This window comes from Pan troglodytes, chromosome 10 (genome assembly GCF_028858775.2).
Source record: "Pan troglodytes isolate AG18354 chromosome 10, NHGRI_mPanTro3-v2.0_pri, whole genome shotgun sequence".
NCBI classification, from domain to species: Eukaryota; Metazoa; Chordata; class Mammalia; order Primates; family Hominidae; genus Pan; species Pan troglodytes.
In genome coordinates this window covers 55,919,517-55,938,928 of record NC_072408.2, presented here as the reverse complement: position 1 = coordinate 55,938,928, position 19,412 = coordinate 55,919,517, and the positions used below count along the sequence as shown (strand labels likewise).

The 19,412-nt window shown below is 37.7% G+C and overlaps 1 protein-coding gene across 2 annotated transcripts in view; it reads right to left on the bottom strand.

The window, feature by feature from the left end:
* Positions 1–19,412, bottom strand: part of SLC2A13 (solute carrier family 2 member 13) — a 337,234-nt gene that overhangs the window by 174,581 nt on the left and 143,241 nt on the right. For both annotated transcript variants that reach the window (XM_522353.9, XM_016923641.3), the window contains exon 4: positions 13,963–14,071. In XM_522353.9, the coding sequence (XP_522353.3) occupies positions 13,963–14,071 (109 nt within the window). The remainder of the gene's footprint in view (positions 1–13,962; positions 14,072–19,412) is intronic.

Below are 19,412 nucleotides of genomic sequence, written 5' to 3'. Positions count from 1 at the left end.
GTAAGTCATATTGTGTATCTCTGGTCCCTGGCAGAGTGCCTGCTACCTGTGTGTGTAAAGAGTGAATTAAGACCTGGGCACTTCTACAATGTTACAATAGTCTACCCGGAATCAGCCAGACTGGTGTTACTTTCAAACTCAGATATATTGGGGACAAGGTTCTGCTTTATTGGCACAGAAAGTCTATTTTCTGGGACACATCCCTGGACTTCATGCTATTTCAACTCATTAACAGCACCTCCATTTCTTCTCCTTACCTTTCAGTGAAACATATAATTCAGAAAAAGGAAGGCAAGGAAATATGTTTTCATATTTCTAAAGATGTCCTGAGGCACCTGAAGCCTTAGTTGCTGATACTTTACAAACCATGGAGATGAATTTCCACTGATTACCACAGAACCTTAAATTCACATCTGATTCAGGAAGCATGACAAAAGGATTTGACAATCTTTTGATGTAAACTACAAGTCACGCCACATGGGGCATATTTAGCTACAGATCCCCCACCATCGAAGGAGGCTTTATTAGATCTTATCATCCTAAGGTCATCGAGGTCTTTTCTCCTTGACATAAATCTAAGATGAAAAGAACATATCTAATACTGAAGTGAAGGGCACTACTATAACATGTACAAGCTAGAAGAACACCATCATGATTCTTTCCTGAATTTTGAAAATAGAGACATGCATAAAAGAAGGGTATTATAGCAATTTTGTGTCTCCAGAGGATGCCTCAAATCCTGTATCGACGGGTAGAGGGTAAAGAAGGTGGATTAATGGTGGGATGTTTCTGCTTTCCACAAATGCCTGGGACTTTCTAAACCGCAGTACACAGGGAGCAGAAGGAAAGTGAACACAGATGTAGTTGCTCCCATGGGCCTCAATCATACATGCTTTCTCATGTAATCACATTTGGGAGGTATTATAATTCCTGATTTCCAAATCACTGAGGACCTGAGAAGTTATTATGTAGCTTGTGGAGTTTACACAGAGAGTAGGTGTGTTGGGTTTGGATTCAAATCCAGATCTAACACCAAAGGTTGTATTAATATTTGATGTACCATGTTTCCGCACACAAAATAACTCCATTTAAAGAAACTTTAAAAAAAAACACAACAAAAATCATTTGTTTGTGTCCCCTTCAATCCCTAGATAGGGATTTGAATGTACAGCAATGATATAGTAAATATTGGTTGAAGGCCTAAATACATACATTAATGATGTATTTTTCAGATTCCTGTAACAGGACAAAATTATTTGTGAATTATACAAAGAAAAAAGGATAATAATATTCAAGAAAATATATTTTCATCATTTGTTAGCATGAATCTCCAATTTTTATTGGTTATTTTCCACATGGTTAGCCAGGGATCATTGACTTTTTTTTTTTTTTTTTTTTACTAAAAATGGATTTGCTGTATCCATGAACAGTACTAAGAAAGTTCACATCCATATTGTGCTAACTTATTTTTACACATATTTGGAGACAGGATTTTTCAGAGGTGCTTTTCATGCCTTGCCCCATATGCTCTAGATCACCCTCTGAATTACCCTGCAGCCATCATGGAAACTCACTATAGAATCTGACAGTTTCTAGCTCAACTTTCTTTGTCTCTCTACTTGTCTACATGACAGCTCTGGCACCATAAGTGATTTCTCAGGAAAGCCTGGAGGAAGTGCATTTAACATCCGCAGGGACAACACTCAAGTTGAGGGAATGGGGATTGTGGATAAATACCCCTGGACTAATTCTGAGGACAATCTACACTGTTCCTTGGAGAGTACTCAGCAGGACTGTGCTCCAGTTGCCTACTGACATGGCCTGCTTACCAATGCTCTCTTTACTGCCTCTTCTTCCTTCTCTATTCCACTTCCCTTACTCCCTTTCTCATCCTCTTGATATTGTCCCCAAAATATCATCTGCACCCAAGTCCTTGTCTTAGGGCCTGGTTTTGGGGCAACCTAAACAGAGACAGGTATGCAATATATACACAGGGAAATGGAAAATGATTAGAAACATTCTGATAGCTCGCTATAAAGGCATTCTGCTCCAAGCCTCCTCTGATGAGAATGCTTTGTTTTGTTTGCTAGGATAGTGAGTTACCTACCTGCCATCAAAAAGGGTTTTAGACTCCAGAGGGAGAAAGTACACCCTTTCCCTTATAAACCGTGTGCACATGAGCTGAGAAGCCAGTGGAGTTCATAGGGCTTGAGCCTACTCTTACATTATGGAAGCCAAGGAAAGTCTATCACATCAGGTGATAAGTCTGCTACACAATCTTGGGATAAAGAGGCATTATCAGCCATAACCTAGATTGTCTTTCTTCAAAGACATGATTGGGAAATAAAAATATGGTCTTAACATATAAGAAGCTAGGCCTCTAAGACAATGATCAGCATGTGGTAAGCATTTAATAAATATTCCAAAAATTTTGTTGAACAAAGTACAATTTTCTTTTTAGGCCAAAACTATTTTTCTACAGTCTGATAACTTTTCATCCAAGAAAGGCTTAAAGTATTACTATTTCAAATGTTTTAGCTTCCATTCTACTTGAAACTCCATGAAACTCCATTTGTCCTCATTCAAATGCACATTAAAAGTCCATCTACTTCACTTTATAGGTAATTAGACTGAAAGCAATTAACTGGCATGCCCAGAGTCCCATGGTGGAGACAGACCTTGAATCTAATTTTCCTGATTCCTGGGTTAATATTCTTCCCCTCACATGACACTCATTTTTCAAAAGAGTGAGCCATAAATCCTAACATTTTCCCATTAATTCACTAACTTCCAGCCAATGAACACAATTGAGTACAATTCACTAATCTGGAAATACTTCGATGAGTAAACATTTTATCTTTCAACAGCTTTTTGGACTAGGGAGGCAGAGAGGGGAAGACACTTCAGTGAGATGCTGCTCTAATACATTCATCCTGCATTGTGGAAGACCTCAGAGAGTAAAACCCCATTCCCGGTTCAGATTTACAACCTGAAAGTGTACAAACCCTTATTGTTTTATTTCTTATTTCCTGCCACCTTTATTCTTCTCTACATTTATCACCATCTGACCATGTGTGCTTGTGCTATGTTTCCTGATTGCATGGTAATTTTTTTTTTAATACCAGCAGTGCTTGTTGAGGATAGAATATGAGAATGGAACAGATCCAGAAATACTGCACTTAGAAAATTAAATTAAATATGATTAACAAGTATGAATGACTCATTCAACTATCAGCCTAGCTTGTCCAGGAACTCTAGATCAGGATATAAATCAAAGAACTTAGCTAGGTACCAGAAAACTTAAGAATCTGATGAGGTTAATGGTTCTTGAGATGGCTGTGATTTTTTTTTTAGCACATAAAAAGCCATTTTAGGTTGTTTATTTAAGATATATATAACATAATATTTTATTTATTCGTTTTTCTATACATTATTGGGGTACAGGTGGTATTTGGCTACATGAGTAACTTCTTTAGTGGTGATTTGTGAGATTTTGGTGCACCCATCACCCAAGCAGTATATACTGCACCATATTTGTAGTCTCTTATCCCTCACCCCCAACCCACTCTTCCCCCTCAAGTCCCCGAAGTCCACTGTATCATTCTTACACCTTTGCGTCCTCACAGCTTAGCTCCCCCATATCAGTGAGAACATATGATGTTTGGTTTTCCATTGCTATTACATCACTTAGAATAATAGTCTCCAATCTCATCTAGGTCAGTGCAAATGCTGTTAATTAATTCCTTTTTATAGCTGCATAGTATTCCATCATATATATATATGATTCATTCCTTTTTATAGCTGCATAGTATTCCATCATATATATATATATATATATATATATATATATGAATCAGTTTCTTTATCCACTTGTTGATTGATGGGCATTTGGGTTGGTCCCATGACTTTGCAATTGTGAATTGTGCGGCTATAAACATGCGTGTGCAAGTATCTTTTTCGAATAATGACTTATTTTCCTCTGGGTAGATACCTAGTAGTGGAATTGCTGGATCAAATGGTAGTTCTACTTCTAGTTCTTTAAGGAATCTCCACGCTGTTTTCCATAGTAGCTGTACTAGTTTACATTCCCACCAGCAGTGTAGAAGTGCTCCCTGTTCACCACATCCATGCCAACATCCACTGTTTTTTGATTTTTTGATTATGGCCATTCCTACAGGAGTAAGGTGGTATTGCATTGTGGTTTTGATTTGCACTTCCCTGATCATTAGTGATGTTGAGCATTTTTTCATGTTTGTTGGCCATTTCTATATCTCCTGTTGAGAATTGTCTATTCATGTCCTGAGCCTACTTTTTGATGGGATTGTTTTTTTCTTACTGATTTGTTTGAGTTCATTGTGGATTCTGGATATTAGTCCTTTGTCAGATGTACAGATTGCGAAGATTTTCTCCCACTCTGTGGGAGGTCCCAATTATTTATCTTTGTTTTTATTGCATTTGCTTTTGTGTTCTTGGTCATGAAATCCTTGCCTAAGCCAGTGTCTTGAAGGGTTTCTTCCAATGTTATCTTCTAGAATTTTTATAGTTTCAGGTCTTAGGTTTAAGTCCTTAATCCATTTTGAGTTGATTTTTCATAAGGTGAGAGATGAGGATCCAGTTTCATTCTCCTACATGTGGCTAGCCAATCATCCCAACACCATTTGTTGAAAAGGATGTCCTTTCTCCACTTTATGTTTTTGTTTGCATTGTCGAAGATCAGTTGGCCTTAAGGATTTGGGTTTATTTCTGGGTTCTCTATTCTGTTCCATTGGTTATGTGCCTATTTTTATACCAGTACCATGCTGTTTTGGTGACTATGGCCTTACAGTATAGTTTGAAATCAGGTAGTGTGATGCCTCCAGATTTGTTCTTTTTGCTTAGTCTTGCTTTGGCTATGTGGGCTCTTTTTTGGTTCCATATGAATTTTAGAACTGTTTTTTCTAATTCTGTGAAGAATGATGGTGGTAGTCTGATGGGGATTGTATTAAATCTGTAGACTGCTCTTGGCAGTATGGTCATGTTCACAATATTGATTCTACCCATCCATGAGCATGGGATGTGTTTCCATTTGTTTGTGTCATCTGTGACTTCTTTCAGTAGTGTTTTGTAGTTTTCCCTGTAGAGGTCTTTCAACCCCTTTGTTAGGTATATTTCTCAGTATTTTATATTTTTTTGCAGCTATTGTAAAAGGGGTTGAGTTCTTGATTTGATTCTCTGCTTGGTTGCTGTTGGTGTATAGAAGAGCTACTGATTTGTGTATATTAATCTTGTACCAGGAAACTTTACTGAATTATTTTATCAGTTCTCAGAGCTTTCTAGAGGAAAATTATTCCTCTGTTTATTCTCGTTAGCAATTATTTCCTCTAACCTTTTTTCAAGGTTCATAGCTTCCTTGCATTGGGTGAGAACATGCTCCTTTAGCTCGGAGGAGTTTGTTATTATCCACCTTCTGAAAACTACTTCTGTCAATTCATCAAACTCATTCTCATTCCAGTTTTGTTCCCTTGCTGGTGAGGAGTTGTGATCCTTTGAAGATGAGGTTTTCTGGTTTTTGGAATTTTCAGCCTTTTTGTGCTGGTTTTTCCTCATCTTCATGGATTTATCTACCTCTGGTCTTTGATGTTGGTGACCTTCAGCTGGAGTTTCTCTGTGGATGTCCTTTTTGTTGATGTTGATGCTATTCCTTTCTGTTTGTTAGTTTTCCTTGTAACAGTCAGGCCCCTCTGCTGCAGATCTGCCGGAGTTTGCTGGAGGTCCACTCCAGACCATCTGCCTGTATCACCAGCGGAGACTGTAGAACAGCAAAGACTGCTGCCTGTTCCTTCCTCTGGAAGCTTCGTCCCAGAGGGGCACCTGCCAGATGCCAGCCAGAGCTCTCCTGTATGAGGTGTCTGTCGACCCCTGCTGGGAAGTGTCTCCCAGTCAGGAGGCCTGGGGATCAGGGACCCACTTGAGGAAGGAGTCTGTCTCTTAGCAGAGTTCGAGTGCTGTGCTGGGAGATTAGCTGCTCTCTTCAGAGCCAGCAGGCAGCAATATTTAAGTCTGCTGAAGCTGTGCCCACAGCCACCCCTTCTCCCAGGGGCTCTGTTCCAGGAAGACGGGAGTTTGATCTATAAGGCCCTGACTGGGGCTGCTGCCTTTCTTTCAGAGATGCCCTGCCCAGAGAGAAGGAATCTAGAGAGGCAGTCTGGCTACAGTGGCTTTGCTGAGCTGTGGTGGGATCTGCCCAGTTGGAACTTCCCTGCAGCTTTGTTTACACTGTGAGGGAAAAACAGCCTATTCAAGCCTCAGTAACGGTGGACGCCCCTCCGCCCAGCAAGCTCGAGTATCCCAGGTCGATTCCAGACTGCTGTGCTGTCAGTGAGAATTTCAAGCCAGTGGATCTTAGCTTGCTGGGCTCCGTGGGGTGGGATCCACTGAGCTAGACCACTTGGCTCCCTAGCAGGGAAGCCATGAGGGACTGTGCCATGAAGGACAGTGCATTCTGGCCCCAATACTATGCTTTTCCCACGGTCTTTGCAAACCGCAGACCAGGAGATTCCCTTGGGAGCCTACACCACCAGAGCCCTAGGTTTCAAGTACAAAACTGGGTGGCCGTTTGTGCAGACACTGAGCTAGCTGCAGGAGATTTTTTTCACACCCCAGTGGCACCTGTAACACCAGCAAGACAGACTTTGATGTAGGCATTTAGGGCTATGAACTTTCCTCTTAGCATCACCTTTGCTGTATCCCAGAGGTTTTGATAGGTTGTGTCATTATCATTCAGTTCGAAGAATTTTTAAATTTCCATGATGATTTCATTTTTGACCCAATGCTCATTCAGGAGCAGGTTATTTAATTTCCATGTATTTGCATGGTTTTGAAAGTTCCTTTTGGAGTTGATTTCCAGTTTTATTCCACTGTGATTTGAAAGAGTGCTTAATATAATTTTAATTTTCTTAAACTTATTGAGGCTCATTTTATGGCCTATCATATGCTCTATCTTGGAGACAGTTCCATGTGCTGCTGAATAGAATGTGCATTCTGCACTTGTTGGATGAAATGTTCTATATGTATCTGTTAAGTCCATTTGTTCCAAGGTATAGTTTAAATCCACTGTTTCTTTGTTGACTTTTTGTCTTGATGACCTGTCTAGTGCTGTCAGTGGAGTACTGAAGTCTCCCACTATTATTGTGTTGCTGTCTATCTCATTTCTTAGGTCTATTAGTAATTGTTTTATAAATTCGGAGCTCCAGTGTTAGGTGCACATGTTTAGGATTGTGATATTTTACTGTTGGACAAGGCCTTTTACCATTATATACTGTCCCTCTTTGTCTCTTTGAACTGCTATTGCTTTAAAGTTTGTTTTGTCTGATATAAGAATAGCTACCCCCTGCTTGCTTTTGGTGTCCATTTGCATGAAATGCCATTTTCTACCCCTTTAAGTTTATGTGGGTCCTTATGTGTTAGGTGAGTCTCCTGAAAGCGGCAGATAGTTGGTCTGTGAGTTCTTATCCATTCTGCAGTTCTGTATCTTTTAAGTGGAGCATTTAGGTCATTTACATTCAATGTTTGTATTGAAATGTGAGGTACTGTTGCTTTCATCATGCTCTTTCTTGCCTGGGTACTTTGGTTTTTGTTTTCTGTTTTTTCTTTTTAATGTGTATTTTTGTTTTATAGGTGCTGTGTGATTTTTGCTTTAAAGAGTTTCTGTTTTGAGGTGTTTCCAGGATTTGTTTCAAGATTTAGAGCTCCGTTTAGCAGTTCTTGTAGTGGTGGTTTGGTAATGACAAATTCTCTCAGCATTTGTTTGTCTGAAAATACTGTATCCTTCCTTCATATATGATGCTTAGTTTCTCTGGAAACAAAATTCTTGGCTGATAATTTTATTTGAGGAGGCTGAAGATAGGTCCTCAATCCTTTCTAGCTGGTAGGGTTTCTGCTGAGAAATCTGCTGTTCATCTGATAGGTTTTCTTTTATAGGTTACCTGGTGTTTCTGTCTCACAGCTCTTAAGATTCTTTCCTTCATCTTAACTTTGGGTAACCTGATGACAATGTGCCTAGGTGAAGGTCTTTTTGTGATGAATTTTCCAGGTGTTCTTTGTGCCTCTTGTATTTGGATGTCTAGGTCTCTAGCAAGGCTGGGGAAGTTTTCCTCAATTATTCCCCCAAATATGTTTTCCAGGCTTTTAGAATTCTCTTCTCAGCTATGCCGATTATTCTTAGGTTTGGTCATTTAACATAATCCCAGACTTCTTATAGGCTTTGTTCATATTTTCTTATTTTTTTTCTTTGTCTTTGTTGGATTGGATTAATTCAAAGACCATGTCATTGAGCTCTGAATTTCTTTCTTCTACTTGTTCAATTCTGTTTCTGACACTTCCCAAAGCATTTTGCATTTCTAAAAGTGTGTCCAAAGTTTCCTGAATTTTTTATTGTTTTTCTTTAAGCTATCTATTCCCATGAATATTTCTCCCTTCACTTCTTGTATCATTTTTTGGATTTCCTTGCAGTGGGCTTTGCTCTTCTCTGGTCCCTCCCTGATTAGCTTAATAACTAACCTGCTGAATTATTTTTCAGGTAAATCAGGGATTTCTTCTTGGTTTGGATCCACTGCTGGTGAATTAGCGTGATTTTTGGGGGGGGGTGTTGAAGAGCCTTGTTTTGTCATATAGCCATGGTTGGTCTTCTGGTTCCTTCTTATTTGGGTAGGATCAGTCAGAGGGAAGGTCTAGGGCTGGAGGCTGTCGTTCAGATTCTTTTGTCCCACAGGGTGTTCCCTTGATGTAATACTCTCCCCCTTTTCCTATGGATGTGGCTTCCTATGAGCTGAACTGCAGTGTTTGTTGTCTCTCTTCTGGGTCTAGCCACGCAGCGAGTCTACCTGGCTCCAGGCTGGTATTGCAGGTTGTCTACACAGAGTCCTGTGATGTGAACCGCCTATGGGTCTCTCAGCAGTGGATACCAGCGCCTGTTCCAGTGGAGGTTGCAGGGAGCAGGGTGCAATGGACCCCATGAGGGTTCTTAATTTTGGTGGTTTAACGCTCTATTTTTGTGCTGGTTGGCTTCCTGCCATTAGGTGGAACTTTCCAGAAAGCATCAGCTGTAGTAGTGTGGAGAGGGACTGGCAGTGGGCAGAGCCCTAGAACTCCCAAGATTATGTGTCCTTTGTCTTCCACTACCAGGGTGGATAGGAAAGGACCATGAAGGAGGGGCGAGACTAGGCATGTCTGAGCTCAAACTCTCCTTGGGCGGGTCTTGCTGTGGCTGCTGTGGGGGTTGAGGGTGAGATTCCCAGGTCATTGGAGTTGTGTACCTAGGAGGATTATGGCTCCCTCTGCTGAGTCATGCAGATTGTCAGGGAAGTGGGTGAAAGCTGGCAGTCACAGGCCTCACCCAACTCTCACGCAAACGGAAGAGCCGGTCTCACTCCCACCATGTTCCCGCAACAGCCCCAAGTCTGTTTCCAGGCGGAGGGCGAGATGGGCTTGAAAATTTGCCCAAGGCTGTCCGCCTCCCAGTTGTGAAAGAAAAGGGCTTTAGTTTTTCCCCGGCCTGTGAAGTCTGAACGCCCCATTTGCGTCCTCCCTTATGGCCAGGAGGCTTCTTGCCCCATTCAAATTGTTACCAAGTTCAGCTACAGAATTTCTTCTCCCTGTGGACTTTTACCCCCTGCTCCTCTGGCCACTCTCCTGATGGATCACTGTGGTGCCAGGCAGGAATGGGCTGCTTGGGATCCAGCAAGCTCCCAGGGCCTTTCTGCTGCTTCCTCTACCCCCTTATTTCACTTGGCTGTCTAACTTGACTCAGCTCTCTAACTTGACTCGGCTTCTATTACTCTGAGTTAATAGAAGACAGAAAAGTAAGAAGAGGAAATAAAGCTGGCAATATTACTCTGCAAGGAGAGTGGCTAAAAAGTAAAAGACCAAATGCCCCAGAGAAGATTCCCCTACAGTTCTCTTTATCCGAAGCAAACTCAAAAGCTTAAACTCTGGATTTTCTTTCCCACTTTACTACTGTTTTTCTGTGTAACCTTAAAAGAGAGTCATTTAACCACTTGGTCTTCTTAGGTAAAAATCTGATACCTTTCATTCATCCAAGACAGACTGATTATCTGCTTATCAGAATATACCAAAATATAGTTTACTACAAGTTCCCCAAAAAAGAAAGATGTTATCAAACCCACATAGAACTTAGTGTTTTCTTTCTCACTACCTACGTACACCTTTCCTCCTCCAAACATGAACACATGTATTTAGGTTGTGGTAATGATAATGTGGGAAGTGTCTATTTATTAATAGTCATCAGATAAATATTTCTTAGATTGAACATGGAACATCTTTGATATTATAACTAGAGTTTAGAATAGATCACAGTGAGAATTTCTTTTTTTTTTTTTTTTTTTTTTTTTTGAGACGGAGTCTCGCTCAGTCGCCCAGGCTGGAGTGCAATGGCATGATCTCGGCTCACTTCAAGCTCCGCCTCACGGGTTCACGCCATTCTCCTGCCTCAGCCTCCTGAGTAGCTGGGACTACAGGCGCCCGCCACCACGCCCAGCTAATTTTGTGTATTTTTAGTAGAAACAGGGTTTCACTGTGTTAGCCAGGATGGTCTCGATCTCCTGACTTCACGATCTGCCCACCTCGGCCTCCCAAAGTGCTGGAATTACAGGCATGAGCCACCGCGCCTGGCCGAGAATTTCTTGAATTTACTTTAACCATCATCATCTTCATCTATCACTCCTCTTCTTTATTTTGACACATGCAGAAATATTTTATTGGTCTATGAGATACAGTGCAATGATACTAACACCCTTATATTAGGAAAGTTAGTACTCCATTTTCTCTACTCTTTCTCTCCTGTGAATAAAGGAAAATAATCAATTCAGTTGCATGTTGAAATTATTAGGATGAGAGTCATATTATAAAAAAAAATGCCTCATCTAAAAGTGAAATGTAATGTCTGAAATATGTAAGTTTTAAGAACTTACAAGTCCTCCATTCGGTAGGGTAGAGGATGAGAATGTATGGGTTGGGATATAAAGAAACATAAGTTATCATACAAATAAAAGATATATATCTATATCTATGATATACTGTCTATAGATAAATATGGTAAAGGAAAATAAAATTAAGTATTTCAAGAAGAAAATCTATTTTGTCAAATGTGACAGAATAGTAAATAGGTCAAGGGAATAGGAATAAAGGATTCTTTGAGGGAGAAGATAAAAAAACTAAACACGGTAAGATTATATAACACAACTGTGAGGATGATTTATCTTTTAATGTATTTGTTTAATATTATCTTTCCTTATAATCTTTCTATAAACTCACCTTGGTGAGAAATAGAATTCAAAGTACCTTATATTTCCATTCACTCAGATTTTGAGGTGAACGACAGAATTTTCAAAAACATATTTCAACTTCTACACATTATTAGGGTTGAATTAAAATAAAGAAAAGCATTAACTGCTTTATTTCCCACTTAAAAGGGAAGAAGCTGGAAAAAAAGAGTAAAATTTTATATACATAAACATATGTGTTATATGTAATAAAATATCCATAGAAAAGATATTCTGAATTAACAAAGTAACACAAAATAAAAGGCATAATTAAAATTTCTATTAAAAATACAAAAAGTAAATTATTAGACTCTAATAGATTATTTTAAATCAGAAACAAATTTTATGATAGTATTTCCTTAATCTTGAGAATAATGGAAAAAGATACATATATATACACACACAAATAAAGACTAGAGAGAGCAGGAGAAAACACATTACATGAGAGTCCCAGATTAGTCGTTTTTTATGCAGACAGTAAACAGTATTACAGTGTATCATAATGACACTGACTTACACTAAATTTTATCGGCTTATAATATGAATGTCTGAAATTATGTACTGTGAATAAACAACAGTTACTCAGCATAGGTATTGTATTATTTTAATGTCTAATCCTTTAACCTCTAGACATGAACATATTAATTTATGCAGGAAGTTGATTAGCTGTTTTACATCATGTAGACACAGTCTAAGTTCAGCCATCATTTACTTTATTTTATTCTTCCTGTTTTCCAGGATTGATAATCAAATGCAAACAAAAGCTCTATGACAACACTACCTATATCATGTGCAGTTTATGATAAGCAAAGTGCATCTATCATAAATAGTAGAGAATATCAGGATCCTTATATCACTTGATCTTCAGGAAAAAAGTGAGGCTTTGGAGAAATGAATGTTTTATTAAAATTTGACAGCATCAATCAGCTCAATTTACACTAGTTACTGCTAATGGATTATGACAGTCATTTCAAACTAGGAACACACTGGCCCCAGTCACTACCCATAAACTAGAGTTGGCTCTGTTTGTGATACCAGTTTTAAGTGAAAACAAAAAAAGTACAAGAAAAATCCTTCACTTTCTATGCTTTTATACTTGTCAAGTTTAAATGCTTAGGAAAAAAAGCATAACAAACAAAACATATTTTCAAAACCAGAACAAATATTAGGTTGGTCAACTAACGAATTCACATAGGATTATTAATGGATTTAATTATTTGATGCTTGGTTCTAGCCTAGCTGCAATTCTATACTTCCACCAGACTGCAGAAGGTGGACACATCTCAGAACAAGTCATGATGTGCCAAATTCAGAGAACAAGCAATCAAACGTGCCTGGCACTAGACCAACAGATGGGCCTTAATAGAGCTGGTAAAGGTGAGAAAAAATGAAAGTTAATGTCAGAGAGAAGCAGGAGAGAACAAAATATTGAAAATGTAGTCTCGAAAGTTAAAGTCCAACAGGGATTATGATTAAAGTCAAATCCACAAAGTGTGTGAATGTATAGAAAATGGAGTTTCTCAACAAATCTTGATTTAATATACTGGCTCATTGGGTCCTAATCCTTCTTTTTTAAAAATATTTTAATCAATTCACTCTTCTCAGTCACTAAATAACTCATCATATCTCAAGTAATTAAAAAATATCAAGAGTCTCAAATACAAATGGTTTACCAGAGAAAATTTAATTTTACATAATTTGTATTTTCTTAATGAAAAAATTCAATCAATAGGCAGGGAGTGGGGAGGACTTCTAAGATGTGGCAGCTTTTAATCTAACAATATGTGCCCTGGGAAAGCACATAACCTTCTCTAAACTGTATTTTATTATTTAGGATCTTAAAAGTCTACTCTGTAGAGAATTGAGAGAGTCCTGTATGGCCCTTATCATAATATGAAATCTTATATTTAACTGTGAGTTTATTTAATGTGTGCTTCCTCTACCAGCCTGTACATCCATGAGGACAAGACCCAGGTCTATTTTAGTTACTGCTGTAGGTCTAGTGCAATAGAGGCCCTCAAAAATGGGTTTAATACTGAATGAGGGAAACCTAGTAGAGCCCTTAATATTTAGTCCTTCCCACCCTCAGCACACATACAGCTTTGGGAATTACTCTTAAAATTAGAGAACAGGGAATTTTTCTGTATTCCTCACTCTCCTTCCCACTCAATCTCCCCTCTACCATACTCTGGTTATAATAAACGTACTTCTACTAATGTCCTTATCACATTGCACTGTAGTAGACTGCACCAAAAAGAAATGAATTAGTTATCTGTGTGCCCATAATCTCTGGCAATGCCAGGTGATTTCCTTCTATTTTGCTTTCCAACCAGCATCAAGAAATGGCTTAGAAAAAATGACACATTTAAGCTCAGAATACAAGGAGGTATTGGATGGCGTAAAAGAGAAATTTTATGGAATCAAATAAAGCCAATCATATAACAAACAAAATAAATCACCTTTTTCTAGTAACAAATTACTGGAATTAAAAAATTGTAAAGTCAGTATCTCCCAAAAGGAGAATTCATACATTTAATCAGAACAAATCACTGAGTCTAGTATTTACATGAAATACTTTTCACTATTTCACATAAAATAATCCTTTCACAATCTTTTCAGTAAAAAGCCAGAAAGAAATACATACATGATGGTGTTAATGCCTGAGAGCTGCTGGAACATTTGTAGGCCACAACCCACAATTAAAGCTCGGCGAGTTGGGGGATAACTCAGCATTCTGCAGATCACAGGTCCAGCTTTTTTAAGAAAGAAAGAAAAAAAAAATACAACTATTATTTTTAGCTCTCATAGTAATTATTCCCAATAGGACAAATTTTCCCAAATCTTCATGAAATCAACATGACTGGGCATTTTAAATCAGAACAACTCTATTTTTACAGAAATCTGGGTACAATATTTTATTTTGCAAACAGATAGTGTTTTTGTTTTTGTTTTTAGTTTGAACTGTAAAAGCGACAAGAGATAATTTAAGTTTAAGCAATTTATGGGTACTAGAAGACCTATATAACTAAAACTGTCAAATTAGTCTTCCTTAAATCCCTACAAGCTCTAGAGATTAACCACTTCCTTTGTTCTTCAACTTTCTTGTCAATTAAGTATTATTTAAAATCCATCCATGTGGGACTACTTAAAAGTCACTGGCAAAATTGCTTTAATCAACCGTAAGAAAAGCATTCATTAAGAAGAATTAAAGAACAAAATTCATGTTATTTTACTAAAGTTACAGAATTTGGGCATGATGTCAGCCTTGGTTATAGCTACAATGGAGATTATTAATAAAAGTTACCAAAAAGTTAATAAAGAAAAACAATTAATACCTATTATCTATAGATGTGTGTGTATGTGTGTGTGCATGTGTGTGTGTGTGTATTTCTAAATTTTGAATAGTCCCTTAAGAGGCAATCAATGATTATTTTAAAATACAAATGAACTTTCAAAATGGCAGAGATACTTTGGTCTTTATCCGAACTCTGGATCAGTTCTGGAAAGCTGTAAATCTGAACCACTGAGTCCTTAAGTAGGTTGACTAACCTTATTGATGCCTGTTGTCAGGGCATAATTACTAAAAGTGGCCCTTCCAGCCTCATAAGTGTTCCAGTTACAATGTCACCTTAGCTTTAAGAGGCATTCTATATGGTGTCCTTAATGGAGCTAGAGTCAACTCCCAGGACCTAAGGTATTCCCGCTGTTAGAAGAGATGGCCTGGGATCACTGCAATGCTAACTGCTTAATTAGAGTCCAAGTTTTGTTAATGAACTCTAAACCAAGTCCGGTAAATTAAAATCCAAAGAAGTCTAACTATTTCAGGATCTTTTGAAAATCTAATATTCAAATTCACAAAAATGGAATACAATATGTATGTTGTCTCAGCAATAAAAGTTAGTATGGGATGTCAAGCCAGGGCATTAATTAGAATGAAATATTATAGGGGTGAGAATATTCTATTCCTACATGGATATAAGTATAATCTTAAAACTTGAGTTATTGCAAATGATTTTGTTTCTAAATGGCAAGAGAGGGAATAGATTAATTCAGAGAAGCGTTGATGGTCATTCAAAGCTAAATGTAGTGACGATCCATTTAGAAAGCAGACTGAGGGTATTATAAATGTCAAATTGCCTTAGATTCGAGCAAAGCAGTATTAAAGCCTAATATATCAGAAAGACTGTGTGAAACAGGTGAATTTTGAGAGTTTGATTGTAACAATGCTGAAATATATCTGGATCAGCAACCTGAAAGATAGGCAGGCTCATCTGCAAATACAGATACCTGCAAGTGACCCACAAAATAAGCAAGGCACTACCTTTCCTTTAATCAAAACTTTCAAATAAAAATAATAACATTTACCTTGTATATCATGATTTTTTTTTAAAAAAGACAACAAAACAAAAACAAACAAAAGCCCTTTCTCAGATGAGAAATTAGTCTTTCCTAATGCAAGAAGTCTATTATAATCTTTGGAAAGATGCATCTACTTTCACTATTAAACTGTATCATGATTTGATGGTCAGGATAGGTAATAATGATTTTGGAGAACAGAAATACAGAACATTATGACAAATTAGGACCAAAGTTTGACTTGCCATAAAAACAAGAGGTAAGCTATTGCATAAACATCACATATTTCCTAGTTTTTTAAAATCTGGATTTTATAATTTCTCTTGATTTGGATTTCCTGTTAAAAATAAATGATGGTAGTTCCTTTATTAGACTGGATTTTTTAATGGATAAATTTTGGTCCCAGCAGCTGCACATCTGATTATGCATAAACAAAATTAAAGAATTTCCTTTCATTAAAATTATGAACCTAGCTTTATTAGGCAGTAAAACTTCCTTTACAAATGAAAACCATCATTAATCTTTATATCACAGAATCTATGAGGCAGAAGAAAAAAATCAAGTATATTAATTGGCTGAATGTTCATAAGTGAACATTTAAAATGTCATGCTCTACTTAAAACATTTCTTTTGCTTTTGTAATTAAAAATGTTTTGTGCATACAAACATTTCACATTTAATTTTATTTTAAATGTTTATCTTTCAAACACAGAAATTCTCACATTATAAAAACGAAAACCTTTAACCAACTAGATTAGAAATAAAAGACCTAAAATATAACACATAGTAAAGCAGTAGATTCAAGATCCCAAAATGAGCTCATCCCTCTTCCTTCACTCTGAACACCTCATACTACCAAGTTGCTAAGTAACTTGCATAAGGTTGTCCAGGTGGCAGAGGCTCCAGCAGCAGGGATGAAAAAGAGTCCCACAAGGGCAGCCACTTTTGTGGATGATAGGTTGTCTGTGAACCTAGCCTACAGAAGGTTTTCTAAGTATGATTAAAAATGCACTAAAAGCCAGTTTGTATAAAATTCCAGCTCTTGACTTTCACTTCCAGCTAAGACAGAATAATGGCTATCAGCTTTCCCTTTCTACATGAATCAACTAGAAAGCCATGCAAAAATGCATGAAACAACAGTTCTCATGCTAGCGGATAACAGGCAATGAAGCAAAGTGATACCTGAGATTTGGGAAACAAATGAGGCGAACCCTGTAACTGTCCCCAGCTCAATATCTCAAAAAAGTTTCCAGGCTGCAGCACAGGGCAGGTAAACCAGGCAGACCTTGGTGTTTCCTTGAGTTGAAAAGATGCAGCTCAGAATACAGAGATGCCAAGGGGGCTAGAGTTCAGATGGCAGAGGACCCAGGGAGGATAGATTCAGAGAGGGAGGAGGAGAACTCTGGAGATCTTCAGAGTTTCCCTTGAGTATTCAGTTGAGTACTGATCAGTGTAGGTGTGTGAGGAAACAACCCAAGACAGGGGAAAGAGCTACTGCAAAGGGTTAGAGAAATCAATTCCAGGAGCTCAAACAGGGCTGGGGATAGTGCCTGTTCCTATGAACCAGAGTGAAAAATCTGAAGCATACGAAAGAGTATTTAGAAGGGATATACCTTAATAATGGTGTAAGTTTAGTCCTAGATTAAACATTACTTGAATGCCATCTAAAACAGCATAAAAGCAAGACTCAACTGCTTCTAAGCAGCTTAATGGTATCCCAGAACAAAACTCAATGAGATAAAATTTTATAATGTGGACATACAATAAAAAATAACTAGGAATGCACAAAGGCAGGAAAATACAACCTGTAAAGATAACGGGACCAATTCATCAAGAGAATCTAACAATCCTAAACGTGTATGCACTTACTGAGAGCTTCAAAATATTAATACTTGAAAGAAAAACTGACACAACAGAAAAGGGAAATTGAAAAACCTACAATTGTACTCTCATATTTCATCACTCTCAGTAACCGACAGAAAAAGTATCCTGAAATTCACCAAGGATATAGAAGACTCCAAGAACACTATCAACAAACTTGACCTAATAAGTGACATTTAAACCACATTCCACCAAATAAGAGCAGGATATGCATTCTTAAATTGTATGGTCAATGTCTTAGAATATTTACCTGAGGTAGATTATATTCTGAGCTCTAAACTAGTCTCAACTAATTTAAAAGGATTCAAGTCATATTAAGAATATCCTGACCATAATGAAATTAACATAGAAATCAGTAACTGAAAGACAACTGGAAAACATCCCCCAAATTGGAAACTAAATAACACATTTCTATGAAAATTAGTAAGAATATAAAGCTGAAAGAATCTAAACACATAGCCTATAAAAATTTGTGGAATGGAGCTAAAGTGTAACAGGTAAAATTACTGCAAGAAATCTCTTAGGAAACCTTCAACCTTAAGAAACCAGAAAAAGACAGACGAGTGAAACCCAAAGTATGCACATGCTAAAAGTATTACTAAAGATCAAAATGGAAATCCATGAAGTAGAAAAGAAGAGAGTTGAGAAAAATCCATAAAACCAAAATTGTTTTTTTAAGACCAATAAAATTGATAAGCTTCCTGCCAAGCTATGGTAAGCTAAATAAGGGCCCCTCAAAACATATTCACATCCTAATCCCTGAAACCTGTATTATCTTAGATGTCAAAAATAAACTTTGTAGATATAATTAAGTTAAAAATTTTGCGATCGGAAGACAATCCTAGATCATCCAGGTTTTCCCTAAATGCAATCACATGTATCCTTATTAGGAGGAGGCTGACGAAGATTCGAGACGAAAGCAGAGAAGACAAATGCAGAGATTGGACCTATGCAGCCAAAAGCCAAGGAATGACAGGTGCCCCCAGAAGCTGGAAAAAGGAAGGAAGAGGTTGTCCTCTACGGACTCTGGAGGGGGTGTGGGACAGGAGTGGACACCTGGCCACCACAACTGTGAGAAAATAAATGTCTACTGCGTTAAGCTACCAAATTTGTAGTAATCTATTATAGTAACCATAGAAAACAAATGCACAGACTATCCAGGAAAAAGCCAGAAACACAAATGACCAATATCAGGAGTAAATGAGGTGAACTCAGGACAGATATTAAAATAATAAGAGTATCATGAACAACTTTATGCCATTAAATTCAGCATCTTCAATGCAACAGACAAATTCCCTAAAAGATACAATCTTCCAAACTCACTCAAGAAGAAATAGCCTGAGTAGCCAGCCCTATAAGCTATTAAAAATACTGAATTTGTTAAAAACGTTCCCCCAAAGAAAACTCTAAGTCCAAATAACTTGACAGAAAGCAGATCAATGGTTGCCTGTGGAGGGAGGAATTACAAAGGGGCACCAAGGGAAGTTTTGGGGAGGCAGCAATATGTTCACTTGCATGGTTGTGGTAATGGTTTCATGGTGTTCACATATGCCAGCGTCTCAAATTATATGCTTTAAATACATGCTTTTTATTGTATGTAAATTATTCCTCAATAGAGCTGCTAAAAATCAACAACAAAAGTAAGAAAAAGCTTCACCAATAATCTAGAGACTCTAGATGTCAGGAAGGCTGACATGGTGAACTGGATAAGAAAAAAAATTCAATATTCAAAGAGCATGATATTCCCTTAAGTAAGAACACAAGGGGGTTATTAGAAACAACAATATTTGATCAAACTGAAGTAATGAAGTCTGCTGTGAGACTGCTGAAAGAGAACTGCCAATGATGAAGCCCCCT